The 13,749-nt window shown below is 52.2% G+C and overlaps 1 protein-coding gene across 2 annotated transcripts; it reads left to right on the forward strand.

Moving 5' to 3' along the window:
- The first annotated feature begins 1,512 nt into the window (after positions 1–1,512).
- Positions 1,513–13,698, forward strand: EPX (eosinophil peroxidase). 2 transcript variants are annotated; one of them, XM_057300278.1, is made up of 13 exons: positions 1,513–1,709; positions 1,825–1,918; positions 2,158–2,333; positions 2,501–2,618; positions 2,750–2,879; positions 3,741–3,947; positions 5,704–6,022; positions 7,805–7,965; positions 8,305–8,560; positions 8,991–9,161; positions 11,815–12,052; positions 12,629–12,841; positions 13,143–13,698. In XM_057300278.1, the coding sequence occupies exons 1-12, from the start codon at positions 1,634–1,636 to the stop codon at positions 12,828–12,830; spliced, it is 2,148 nt and encodes a 715-aa protein (XP_057156261.1). In that variant the 5' UTR covers positions 1,513–1,633; the 3' UTR covers positions 12,831–12,841; positions 13,143–13,698. The 2 variants fall into 2 exon arrangements, with proteins under 2 accessions (XP_057156261.1, XP_008968838.1); XM_008970590.3 differs by having other exon boundaries at positions 1,628–1,709; positions 12,629–13,698.
- The last annotated feature ends 51 nt before the right edge of the window (positions 13,699–13,749 follow it).

The raw sequence follows: 13,749 nt of genomic DNA on the forward strand, positions 1-13,749 counted from the left end.
TCAGTGGGTCAGCATCAAGGAACCCAGTGTGCTTTCAGCTCCTACACAGTGACTTCTACCCAGGCCCCCCGTCACAGGAGAGGGGCCTCCGCTAAAGATAAGGAGATAAGATTAGGAGGGCTCAGGCCATCAACTGGAGCTTGTGAAAGGGGTTGCCGAAGAGAGGTGGTTGTTTCAAGAGCAACGGTTGGGCCGGTAACATTGCTGTGGGAGGAGGAGGCTGCGGAGGGCACTGGGCAGGGTGTCGGTAGGGTGTGGGGGTGGGGGAGGAGAAAGGACACTTGGAACAGCCTCCCTGGGAGTCTGGAGCAGGCATGGGGTCCACACTGAGGAAGGAATGGACGTGTCCTCCTGAAGAAGGGGCGAGGACACGCAGGCTGCTGGCCACAGTGGTGGTGACTCTGGAACTATCTCAGGGATGAGCATGTGCTCTCCAGGCAGCCGGGATGAGGTCAGAGGCAAAGGATGAACCTGGCTCATCCAGGGCAGGGAACTACAGGAGGAAGGCTTAGGTGCAGAGAGGGTGGGCCCTGGCGGAAGGCCGACTGGGATGCATTCTGCACTTAAGGTGGAAATGGAGGCTCACCCAAGGTCACGAAGCTAGTGACGGGGCTGGATTCAATCCGGGCCAATCAGACCCTGGTGCAGCACACTGCCTCTAAAGAAGCTACTTCTCACCAAGCCCAATAGGAACTCATAATTGAAATCTACTTCTCAGAGTAAACCTACTACTGATTGGCACCTAAGAAACTCCAAGAGAATAAAGCCCATGGCGGGCGCTTACTTTTAGGCTCTGCAGCAGCTCACTGGGCTGGGTGTTTTACCTGTGACATCTCGCCATGTCCCCAAAATGGCCCCATGAGGGATTTCACTGCCAGGCCCTGCCTCAGTCACAGCCTCACACTCTCCCTGGCACCTTGGAGGGAGTGAGTAGGGCTAGGGGATAAGGAGAGGGGCCAAATCATTCATCACAGATCATTCATTCACTCAACAAACACCTGCTAAGCACATACTAAATGCTGGGCTTTGAGCTGGGTATGGGGGGTGTGTATAACAGTAAGGCAGATTCAGTTTCTGCCCTGTTGCAGGAGGAGAGGCACCCTTCCAATCATCTGGCCCAACTCTCATTCTAGGGATGTGAAAACTGAGGCTTGGAGAGGGAAAGTGGCTTGCCCAAGGCCATGCAGCCAGGCGGTGGCGACTGAGGTGCACCGCTCCTGTCGGCCAACAAATATCCATTGAGCGACACCTGTGTCCCAGGTGCTGCTCTGGGCCCTGGGAGAAGTGCATCAGTGGGCTTGGTAGTAGAGGGTAGGGACGGAGTGAAGGGTAGGCAGGAAGAATGTCCCCAGGCTGGTAGGGGGTGGGGTGGGGGGTTTCAGTCTCAAAACTCCCATGAAAACCAGAGAGAAGTTTCAGAACTCCACCCAAGAGGCTGGGTTTCTAGGGCCCAGAGCTGCCCTCCCCCACCCTAGAATGGGCTATAAAAGTCCCTTCCCAGCTACGTCCAGAGAAGAGCTGGAGGAAGTGAGAGGTCGGCTGGGGGTCCTCAAAGTGAGAGGGGAGCAGAGGATCCTCCCGTGCAGGCTGTGGATGTCACTCACTTCCCAGCTGGTGAAGCCTCACTGCAGAGATGCATCTGCTCCCAGCCCTGGCAGGGGTCCTGGCCACACTCGTCCTTGCCCAGCCCTGTGAGGGCACTGACCCAGGTAATAGCCCCCTAGACAGGCAAGGAGGAGGGAGGGGAAATGGAAGGGGAAGCACTTGGGTCTTGGAGGGGGTCTTGTGGCTTGCTGAACCCTGAGTCCCCATCTCTTTGAACAGCCTCCCCTGGGGCAGTGGAGACCTCGGTCCTGCGAGACTGCATAGCAGAGGCCAAGTTGCTGGTGGATGCTGCCTACAATTGGACCCAGAAGAGGTGGACTTGGGTCTGGGGGCTGCATGGGCCTGGGAGGATCAGTGAGGGGCATGGGCCCCAGCCAAGTTCATCTCACTCATCACCCACCTCTGGACCCCATGAACATTTCCTGTTGGTAGAGCCTCCCTTCCATCCATCCTTCTGTCCGCTTGCCCTGTCCTGACTGTGCCCCAGGACTGGGTCTCTGCTGGGTGGGTCTGCACCCTCTCTCCAGCCCTCACTCCTCCTCTCCTGGGCAGCATCAAGCAGCGGCTTCGCAGCGGTTCAGCCAGCCCCATGGACCTCCTGTCCTACTTCAAACAACCGGTAGCAGCCACCAGGACAGTTGTTCAGGCCGCAGATTATATGCATGTGGCCTTGGGGCTGCTTGAAGAGAAGTTACAACCCCAGCGGTCCGGACCCTTCAATGTCACTGGTACTCTGATCCCCACTGAGCCCGCTGGGCCTGCCCTGGCCTGGAGTAGAAGGAATCCAGGAGAGGGAGGCAGGGTGCACAGGCTTGGGGTGCTGGGAGAAGAGAGGGTAAAGGGATGGGAGGTACAGAGCAGGCCAGCTCAGGTCTGCCCACTTGCCTTCCCACAGATGTGCTAACAGAACCACAGCTGCGGCTGCTGTCCCAGGCCAGTGGCTGTGCTCTCCGGGACCAGGCCGAGCGCTGCAGCGACAAGTACCGCACCATCACTGGACGGTGCAACAACAAGTGCGTGCGGGCCGGCAGGAGGGGCTGCCCCTTCCTGGGGGACCTCTCCCTTCCTGCACCCACCCTCTCCCTCCATGCTGAGCCATCTCCAGGCCCTGCCCCCTGCTAACCTATCCCACCCATGGCTGCAGGAGGAGACCCTTGCTAGGGGCCTCCAACCAGGCTCTGGCTCGCTGGCTGCCCGCCGAGTATGAGGATGGGCTGTCGCTCCCCTTCGGCTGGACCCCCAGCAGGAGGCGCAATGGCTTCCTTCTCCCTCTTGTGAGTTGCGGCTGGGGGCTTGGGAGGTTGCTTGATCTCTTAAATGCGGGGAGTAAAACACAGCCCAGAGTCACCCAGGCAGGGCTTGAACCCACTGACCAGTGCAGTGACTTGTGGCAAATAACACAGCTTTCTGAGGCTTAGTTTCCTCATCTGTAAAATGGCCCTAAAACCTACCTCGTAGAGCCTGTGTGGATATTGAAGTCCTTGGTATAAATAGCTATAGAGGACATGATCTATTCATGCTAACCATTACGGTGTTGTAGGGTTTTTTCTGAGAAAATTAGTGTCAAAGTCTTGCTAAATATAAACAGCTCTATACCTTAATCTGGCTTTATCTATTGATCTATTTCACATTTATCAACTCATCAGTTTTCTATTGATATATCGATAGAGCAGTCTATCATCTACCCATCTATCAACATCTATTAATTAATTTTATTCTATCCACCCTTCCATCTGCTGACCCCGTACTCCCTACGTGTATTATCCATCACCTGGCAACCAGCCAATGCACCTGTGAATCCGTGCTATCATCTGGTTAGCTATCAGTCTACAAATTGATCTATCTATTTGATCTCCCTTCCCCTCTGGGAGAGCTGGTGAGGTCTGAGCCAGTCAACCTAGCCCCTCTCCTTCTCTTTACCACCGGAATCCTCAGGAGCCCAGCCAGAAACCATCCTTCTAGGAATGAGAGCAGGAGGTGGCTACGCCTCCAGGGACAAAAGGGGCATGGAGGGCAGAAGAGGAGAGGCTGTCAATTCCAGCAGGGGAGCTGCTGCTCCCTGAGTCCTGGGTTGGCTCTAATACCTTGTGGGGTCAGGGAGCCCATGTCCCGTGCTGATGTTATTTCCCCACCAGGTCCGGGCTGTCTCCAACCAGATTGTGCGCTTCCCCAATGAGAGGCTGACCTCCGACCGTGGCCGGGCCCTCATGTTCATGCAGTGGGGCCAGTTCATTGACCATGACCTGGACTTCTCCCCGGAGTCCCCGGCTAGAGTGGCCTTCACTGCAGGCGTTGACTGTGAGAGGACCTGCGCCCAGCTGCCCCCCTGCTTTCCCATCAAGGTACCTACCCTCAGCCAATCTCCCATGCCCTTGTGTGGCCTCCCCCAAAGGCAAGGTGCTGGGGGTGGGGATCTGGAAGACTGGAGCACCATCCTTAAGGAGCTGCCTGTGGAGCTAGGGTATGAGACAGAGACACAAGAAACACAGCTGAACAGAGACCCCGCGCCGTGTGTGTTTGAGAGGTGGGGGTAGGGCAATCTGCCAGGAGGCTCAGGTCAGGCTTCATGGGGTGGGAAGCCCTTGACACATGCCTTGACCCATGGGTCTGAATCCAACAGGGGAAGCCTCTGGGCCCCTGCTTTTGGCAACCTAAGGGCCTCTTAGCTCTTGCCCTTCTCTCCTTCCCAGAGTAGTCCAAGGGTCCTGCGGCTCTTGCCAGCTTCTTGGGCTTGGGCTGTAAGTAGGGTCCTAACCTTCAGGCTAGAAGCCAAGGACAGTGTGGGGCACTAGGGAAGAAAAGATAGAATCCAGGGAGCAGAGTCTCTGCTAGGAACATAGGGTTGACACACGTGCACACACACACTCTCTCACACACACACGTGCACACACACACTCTCTCCCTCTCACACATACACGTACACACACAGTCACCCTTAATAGGTGGGGCCACATTCATGAGGGATGACATGTGAGGGCCTCTGGATGGCCTCTCCCTGTTGCAACCTTATCTATTCCTCAATCCCTGGCTTAGGGGCACCTCCTCTGGGGAGCCTTCTCAGATCTTCCTATTACACTTTTAACATATGTCCTCCCCTCCCCTCTCCTCTCTCTCCTTCCTTCCTTCCTCTTTCTTTCTTTCTTCTTTCTTTCCTTTCCTTCCTTCCTTCCCTTCCTTCCTTCATTTCCTTCCTTCCTTCCTTCCTTTCTTTTTCTTTCTTCCGTCCTTTCTTTCTTTATCTTTCCTTCTTTCTTTCTTCTTTATTATTATTATTATTATTGTTTTGAGACAGAATCTCACTCTGTTGTCCAGACTGGAGTACAGAGGGGCAATCTCAGCTCACTGCAACCTCTGCCTCCTGGGTTCAAGCAATTCTCATGCCTCAGCCTCCCGAGTAGCTGGGATTACAGGCATGTGCCACCATGCCTGGCTAATTTTTGTATTTTTAGTAGAGATTGGGTTTCACCATGTTGACAAGGCTGATCTCAAACTTCTGGCCTCATGTAATCCACCTGCCTCGGCCTCCCAAAGTGCTAGGATTATAGGCGTGAGCCGCCACACCTGGCCCACATATGGCTTTTCTATCAAGCACAGCAGATGCCACTTCAACTTAGTTTCTTAACTCTATGTGTGTGTGTCTTTTTCCACTGAACTGCCAGCTTCCTGCAACCTTTCCTGTGTTTTTTTAACCTTCATAGTCTCCAAAGCAGCAAGCAAGAAAGGGGCTTAGAAAAGGTCTGTCGAATTGAACAGAATTAAAGAAGCTCAGGCCTAAGAGTCAGGAGAACTAAGTTCTAATCCCACCTTTCCTGCTAACTGGTTGTCACTTCCCCTCTCTGAGGCTGTTTTCCTTGCTGTAAAATGAGGATCGAGATTGTTTCAAAAGCCTCATTCATTCCTAACCTTTTGAGACTCTATGAAACAAAATGTTAAGGACACTCAGACTGAAGGGGTGAGCAGCATGAGCCTGGGTGAGTCAAGGAGGGCTTCCTGGAGGAAGGGAGTTTTAAGCAAGGTTTTGAGGAGGTGGAAGATGACGGAGAGGAGTGAGTCTGCTATTGAGGGGGCCCCATGTCACTGTCTCCTCTTCCATCTCAGATCCCACCCAATGACCCCCGCATCAAGAACCAGCGTGACTGCATCCCTTTCTTCCGCTCGGCACCCTCATGCCCCCAAAACAAGAACAGAGTCCGCAACCAGATCAACGCGCTCACCTCCTTTGTGGACGCCAGCATGGTGTATGGCAGTGAGGTCTCCCTCTCGCTGCGGCTCCGCAACCGGACCAACTACCTGGGGCTGCTGGCCATCAACCAGCGCTTTCAAGACAACGGCCGGGCCCTGCTGCCCTTCGACAACCTGCACGATGACCCCTGTCTCCTCACCAACCGCTCGGCGCGCATCCCCTGCTTCCTGGCAGGTCAGACAGGGAGGAAGGTGGTGTCTTCCCAGGAAACAGCCATCCCTGGGGTCCCAACTGGGAAGCCATGGTGGGATGTGGTGAAGGTACATGGTTTGGGACCTCAGTATTAGGCACACCATAAGCATGGATCTGTGCACAGCCATCATAGAATCAGAACACTGGAGTCCCTTTGCAAGCTCCCTGTGTGTGGCCAGAGATAACTGCTTAACCATCTCCAGTGACAAGGCTCTCACTGCCTCTATGGCACCCCAGCTCAGCCACAGGCAGCTCCGACTGTTAGAAAGTCTCCTTATTTTGATCACATATTCACCTATTCCCCTTAATCATGCTTCTGGAACCTCAGAAAAGACACTGTCTCTCTTTCACGCAGGAATACCTCAAAGTAGCTGTTAACTCCATCTCCATTTTTTTTCTCTTCTCTGGGATAAATTTCCGTAGTTCCTCCCTGTCCCCGCTGTTGCTAGACAGTTAATACCTTCTTCTGGAAGCATAATTTGAACTTTCCTCAGGGTCTTTTGTCCCATGTACATGGTTACAATAATAATGGTAGTAATTTCTCATTAAGATATTTATCTTCTTCTTATTATTATTTTAAGATGGAGTCTCACTCTGTCGCCCAGGCTGGAGTGCAGTGGCGTGATCTCAGCTCACTGCCACCTCTGCCTCCTGGGTTCAAGTGATTCCCCTGCCTCAGCCTCCCGAGTAGCTGGAATTACAGGTGCCTGCCACCACGTTTGGCTAATTTTTGTATATTTAGTGGAGATAGAGTTTCACCATGTTGGCCAGGCTGGTCTTGAACTCCTGACCTCAGGTGATTCACCTGCCTTGGCCTCCCAAAGTGTTGGGATTACAGGTGTGAGCCACCACGCCCAACCTTATCAAGATATTTAAATGTGCCATCTCTAAATCTTGCAACAGCCCTGAAAGGAGGGAATTATTATTGTTCTCATTTTACGATAAGAAACTGAGACTCAGGGAAAGTGAATCATGCGCCCAAGCGCACAGAGTTAGTTTCAAATGGCAGAGTCCACTTGAGAACACAGTCAGTGTAGTATCAAGGTCTCTGCCCAGTCTACTGTATTCCACTGTTTTCCTCACAGAGAGTCGGCCCCAACCCCTCTTTTGAAGGATTGTACATTTGTGTGTCCTGGAAAGAGCAGCATGTGCCTTCGGGAGAGGTCAACTGAACTAAGACCTTGTGCAAAAGGGTTTAGTTAAAACCAAGCAAATGATGGAATTAACTTTCTTTCCCTGCCTGTAGTAGGTCTGTTCGTAAGAACAGTCTCTGCCCAACCCTCCCTCTCTTCCTCTTTCCCTCTGGTTCACGGGGGAGAGCAGTATTATACCAAGCCCAAAGATAGGAAGAGGTACACCAGCCCTTGGCAGAGAACACGCAGGCAGATGCAGCTCATGGACAGGTGGGCTCTCAGTCCCAAAGTCAAGGTGCCCTTGCCCATAGCTGGTCCAGGCTATGGATCTGGTTGTCTTGTAGAGTAGAATCCTTAGGCAAAGATGCCCCTGCCTGAGACCAGCAGCTGCCCTGTGCTTTCCCACCTCACCCAAGCCTGCTAGGAACCCCCGGTCCTCCCGCTCCTGGCCTGTGGTGTTAGGGAGGAGGGTGGCGATGAGGAGCCTCAGCACAGCTGAAGAGATGAAGGTCCAGTGAGGGCCAGGAGTTTGGCCCACCCCGTCTCTCCTGTCCCCAGCCCTGGGTCTACCCTGGTAGAAAGACATTTCTCTGGGAAAGGCTGCAGTAAATCTGAGCTTGGGGTTTTCAAGGTGACACCCGATCAACGGAAACCCCCAAACTGGCAGCCATGCACACCCTCTTTATGCGAGAGCACAACCGGCTGGCCACCGAGCTGAGACGCCTGAATCCCCGGTGGAATGGAGACAAACTGTACAATGAGGCTCGGAAGATCATGGGGGCCATGGTCCAGGTAAGGAGCTCTGCATCCCAGCATCCCCCAGATGACAAGCTTGGCATGAGAAGCAGTCCTTAACACATCCTTGCGGATGTGCCTAAAACCAGCTGGGTCTGGGCAACTGGCGGAGCACCTGGACCTGTCCTCTTGCCCCGATTCTGCCTCTAACTCCCTGTGTGACCCTGTCTGTGTCACTCACCCTCTCTGGGCTTTGTATCTCCACCCACCAATAGGAAATTAATGTTGTCACATTTGACGTGATGACAATAAAGAATATGTCTGAGCCACCCTTTGAAAAGGCAAGGGTATGGGTGAGTAGCCTCTGGGGAATGTTCCTCCTGTCTTCCCTTCCAGATCATCACCTACCGAGACTTTCTGCCCCTGGTTCTGGGCAAGGCCCGGGCCAGGAGAACCCTGGGGCCCTACAGGGGGTACTGCTCCAATGTGGACCCACGGGTGGCCAATGTCTTCACCCTGGCTTTCCGCTTTGGCCACACAATGCTCCAGCCCTTCATGTTCCGCTTGGACAGTCAGTACCGGGCCTCCGCACCCAACTCGCATGTCCCACTTAGCTCTGCCTTCTTTGCCAGCTGGCGGATCGTGTATGAAGGTGACCAGGTTTTCCAGAGGGCAAATGGGGGTGAGGGTGGGGAGCATGCCTTCCCCTAGGTGGGCCAAGCTTACTGCCAGGAAGCCAGGCTGCTGCAGAGGCCACTGCTAATATCTCCCCAGGACAGTGGAAACAAGGCAGGTGCAAGCAAGACCCTCAGTCACGGGCCTCCCATCCTCTGTGGAATGAGAGGATTTTTTAAAGGGGTGGAGACTAATGTCAGATTGATGGGGAGCTCACCTTCCATTCCTTAAGAAGTACCTCCCAGCTCCAGCTGCTTCATGTCTCTCCAGAACTCTGTTTCCTGACAAACGTTACTAACATACCCGACTGGCTTGTCCAGCTCTGGGCTAGCTTGGCATCATGTGATAACCCAAGTAGCTTCCCAGAGGCTGGTCCAATCTGTGCTGCTCACATTCCCTGCCACCAGGGGGCATCGACCCCATCCTCCGGGGCCTCATGGCCACCCCTGCCAAGCTGAACCGTCAGGATGCCATGTTAGTGGATGAGCTCCGGGACCGGCTGTTTCGGCAAGTGAGGAGGATTGGGCTGGACCTGGCAGCTCTCAACATGCAACGAAGCCGGGACCACGGCCTTCCAGGTGAGGGGGCTGTCCACCTCTTCTCCCAGCTTTGCTCAGGCCAGGCTGCTCAAGGGGTTCTGGGAAGACCCTGGTACCTCCTTTCTGACTGGGACTGTCTACAGGATGTGCAGGAGTGCAGAGGCATGCAAGGCCAAGGTCAATGTCCCAAAGCACTCCTGGAACACCGCTTGCTGTCCTGCCATGGCTCCCCCATCCACTGTAGGGGTTCCAGCTTTAGGTTCACCACAGGACCAGGACTTAGGCTCAGGAGCTGAAAAAGGGAGGCTCGAACTTTCCAAGTAGAAAAAAAGCAATAGGCTTAAAAGGCAGGGAAGAACTGCTCCATTCCCAACACGCTGGCAAGTTCCAAGGAGGAAAGCTAAAATTCCAGAGCTACAGAAACGCTCCTTGCTCTAAGTGGAGAAAGGCAAAGAGCCTTAGAGGCAGGGAATAGGTGGAATAAAACTAAGGCTGCAGTGACTGTTTGGTGAGGGCACAAATGACTTTATCCCAGGAAAGAAGAAAATGTAGGCACTTTGTTAGTCACTTTCATGTATATTAATTTATTTTGTCCTCCCAATCACCTTGAGAAGCAAATGATTACAGCCATTTTATAGATGAGAAACTATGTTCAGAGACAGCTAGTAATTTGCCCAAGATCACATAAATAAGAAGTAGTAAAATCTGAATTTAAATTTACAATTTCTCCTTTCTTCCCCCTGTTCAACCCCAGTAGGGGAAGGTTTTGGCCACTGCCTTGCTCCTCTCTCCTTCCCACCTCCTACCTCCCTGTCTAGAAAGAACCTGAAGGCCCATCTGCCCATGTATGAAGCAGTGGTGGCACCTCCTACTGCCCACCCCACTTCACACAGCGCCTGGTAGAGCACAGCAGGCACTCTGGAAACCTGAGCTTCTTTCCTTTCTTAAACTTGGGCGCTCCTGGCAGCTAAGGAGCTGTGGGCACCCCCTGCTGGAGAGCTGAGATCGCTAGCCACCCAAGTTTCTATTAGGTTTTGAAGGGAAGGCAAGGGTTAAGGAAAGACACAGAGAGGGCGGCTCAGCAGCCAATGCAGGTATTTATTTCCAGCATAAAACCTACAGAGGTGGGGGACCAGCTTATTGCCAGAGCCTGCTGCCGCCTACAGCTGGGGTACTGGGTATGGGTATGGGCAGGAGGGGTCTGGGTTGTATGGCTTGCTGCCCAGCAGGATATTGATAAGATGTACCTATGATCAGGTCCTTTTTTCAGTGGGATGTGGTAAGATGTTCCTTGGACCTTTGCCCAGCAGGATATGATAGGGATGTTCCTTCAGTTGGGCCTTTGCCCATTAGGGTATGTTATGTTTTTCATGGCCCGACCTCCTGTGGAACGTTTCACTTTGACCAAAGTCTGGGAAATGGTGGGGGGCTTACAAAATGGTGCAGTTTGGACTAACATTCTTGCCTTCTACTTTGGTATAAAAGGAAGAGCTGGAGAGCTGAGATCGCTAGCCACCCAAGTTTCCACATTGCGAGCTTCTGCTCCCCGCAATACCTGTGCCCTCCAGAAATATTATCCTGACACTAGCTCTTGCAATCTCCTCTAATCCCTTCCCAAGTCCAACATCAAACTGGGAACTGGACAACCTGGTTTGAGCTCCACTTAACAGTAAAGTGACCCTGAAGCCTATGGTTGCTCAACTCTAGTAAACATACCAGATATAGTTAGCATGCCATAAAACACCTCACAAAGGTGCTGTGAGGGTCCTGAGATATTCACCCAATAGTGCTCAGTAATGGTAAAATACTGTGTGGTTTTCATGTGTTCCGCTGGGGGATGGTGTGTGTGAGCTGTAGTTCAATGGATGACATTGAGCTGGTGTTCTTTCGGGACATGGCAAAGCTATCTCCTACCTTGATTGTCACATCTTATGATGTGGCTTGGCCCTGTGTGGGATCCTGATGGCTGACAAATTGATATGGCTGGTCTTTGGAAGTTTCTGAAAACTTTTTAAAAACTGCTTTATTGAGATGTACCATAAAATTCACCCATATGAAATAGACAATTCAATGATTTTAGTGTATTTAGAGTTATGCACCCATCACCATGATCTAATATCAAACCATTTTCATCAGTCCCCAAAGAAACCTTGTAAGAACAGTCAATCCCCATTCCCACCCCAGCCCCAATCACCTCTAATATACTTTGTGTCTCTATATTGGCCTATGCAGGACCTGTCATATCAACGGAATCATAGTGTGCCGTCCTTTTCTGAGTAGATGAATTTTATCATTGCTCTCCATTTGTTCGCTCATTCATTCATTCTACAAACCTGATGGAGAGTCTTTTATATTCTGGGTACTGTCTTACTTGTGTCTAATGAACGCAGTCGAGCCCAGTAATATCACTAAGTGTCGGATTTGTGGTTATGAGTTTTGGGTTAAAACAGCTTTTTAGGTTAGGACACACTCCTCAGTCTGATGCACATTGAGCACGGTTGTCCACTCACATTTTCAATCAGAGGACAGAAACCTGGTCTTTGGAAGGTCTAGGGACTCTTCTGCCAGCAGGATCTTCTGGTTCTGCCCAATATTGACTGGCCACAGCTTCCCCCCAGAGGACTGGTGGAGAGAAACAGAAGCTAATGGGAGGTCAGCAAGACTGAAGCTGCTTCTCCCCGTTCCCCTGCAGGGTACAATGCTTGGAGGCGCTTCTGTGGGCTCTCCCAGCCCCGGAATTTGGCACAGCTTAGCCGGGTGCTGAAAAACCAGGACTTGGCAAGGAAGTTCCTGAATCTGTATGGAACACCTGACAACATTGACATCTGGATTGGGGCCATCGCTGAGCCTCTTTTGCCGGGGGCTCGAGTGGGGCCTCTTCTGGCTTGTCTGTTCGAGAACCAGTTCAGAAGAGCCCGAGACGGAGACAGGTAAGTGACCCTATCATAAAAGACATCAGCACCAGAGGCAGAGCAGAAAAACACTAGCATTTCAAGACTAAACATTGAAGAACATTGCTCTTTTTAGTATCATTTCTTCCAAGTTCACAGGATCTGAAATCAGGAGGCTCCTCTCTGAAAAGCTGGGTCAAAGGAAGAGAGACACTGACCCAGGCAAGGCCCATATTGCCTGAGCTGGAGTCATCTTAAACCCAGGAGGTTGCCTGGCAGCCTCACTGTTCTGGGTTGGTGGATCCCAGAAAACATGGGCAGAAAGGGCTAAATCTGGTTTCCCTCCAATACATTTGTGATTTAAGACCTGACTTCTTATTTGGAGTTGGTATTGCCCGAGTTCAAATCCAGCCCTGGCCACTTAAATTACTGTGCACTTAATACTGCGCAATTTATTTGGCCACTGAATTTGTTTCATTTCTGAGATTCCAATCTTGCAGGAATTTTGTGAGAGTTGAATGGAATAATATATGTAAAGTACCTGGCACACAACAGGTGCTCATTATAAGGTAATTCCTCCCCAACCTTCACCCACATCTCTCGACTGCCTGGTAGGTTCTGGTGGCAGAAACGAGGTGTTTTCACCAAAAGACAGCGCAAGGCCCTGAGCAGAATTTCCTTGTCTCGAATTATATGTGACAATACCGGTATCACCACGGTTTCAAGGGACATCTTCAGAGCCAACATCTACCCTCGGGGCTTTGTGAACTGCAGCCGTATCCCCAGGTTGAACCTGTCAGCCTGGCGAGGGACATGAGGCTTCTGCAGGTAAGGGGAGGCCACCTCCAGCACCCTGGGCTGGGTTAAGCCCTCACATCCTTCCCTGGATGGATGGCTGCGTCCTCTTAGGTCTCTAAGCAGAGAAAACAGAACTTGTCACTAGGTACTCTTTCCAAGTGGCTTCCCAATGTGCTAGTTTCTGGGCTGACAGTCAATTCCAGGCCCTAGGACTTTGGGGGGAAATTAGGAGCATCCAACTATCCTCAGCTTGGTCACTAATACCTGAGAACAGCTCCATTTCTAAACATCCAGTAAATTCCTCACTTATCCAGTTCTGTTACTTCCACAGGAGTCTATCCCAAGCCTCCAGCTTTTGGAGACAAGGGGAAGGGGAGGACCATGAGGCTGCCTTGTCTCCCTGGAGCAACTGCAGGCTGCTGACGCTTCTGCTGGCTACAGCTCAGAGCTGGGTTCCCCAGCCGGGAGTGAGGGCTGGGGGCTCCTATCAGCAATGGACCTTCCCACCTTGGGAGCCTCTTAGGTATTAGGCTATGAATCAGCGCCACGTGCAAAGGCTTGGGAGCCAAGCCATGTGGTCTTGCACCCCAGGCAAGAAAAGTCAGCTGGAGGGTTACAGCACTTTCTACTGTTTCCCAGCCCTCCCTCCCCTCCCTCACCATGACTAAGAGACCACTCGGTCCTAGCCTCCAGACACCCCATAATACTCCTCTGAGCCTGAGGCCAGGCAGCATGCTCTGCTTCTACCAATAAAGCACTGCTAAGGGCAGGGGCTGCTGTTTCTGTGTTGGGCTAGGGAAGACGTGGCCTCAGTTCCATGCTTTGCTCCAGATGTTTAAGAGAAGGGCTGTTAACACACAAGCTGGCACAACCATCTAAGCATCTCCTGGGGGCTGAATTAGGAGAGCCCAAAGAAACACTGTGGAGTAGGGAAAGGC

The sequence above is a fragment of the Pan paniscus genome, chromosome 19 (assembly GCF_029289425.2).
Source record: "Pan paniscus chromosome 19, NHGRI_mPanPan1-v2.0_pri, whole genome shotgun sequence".
NCBI lineage: Eukaryota > Metazoa > Chordata > Mammalia > Primates > Hominidae > Pan > Pan paniscus.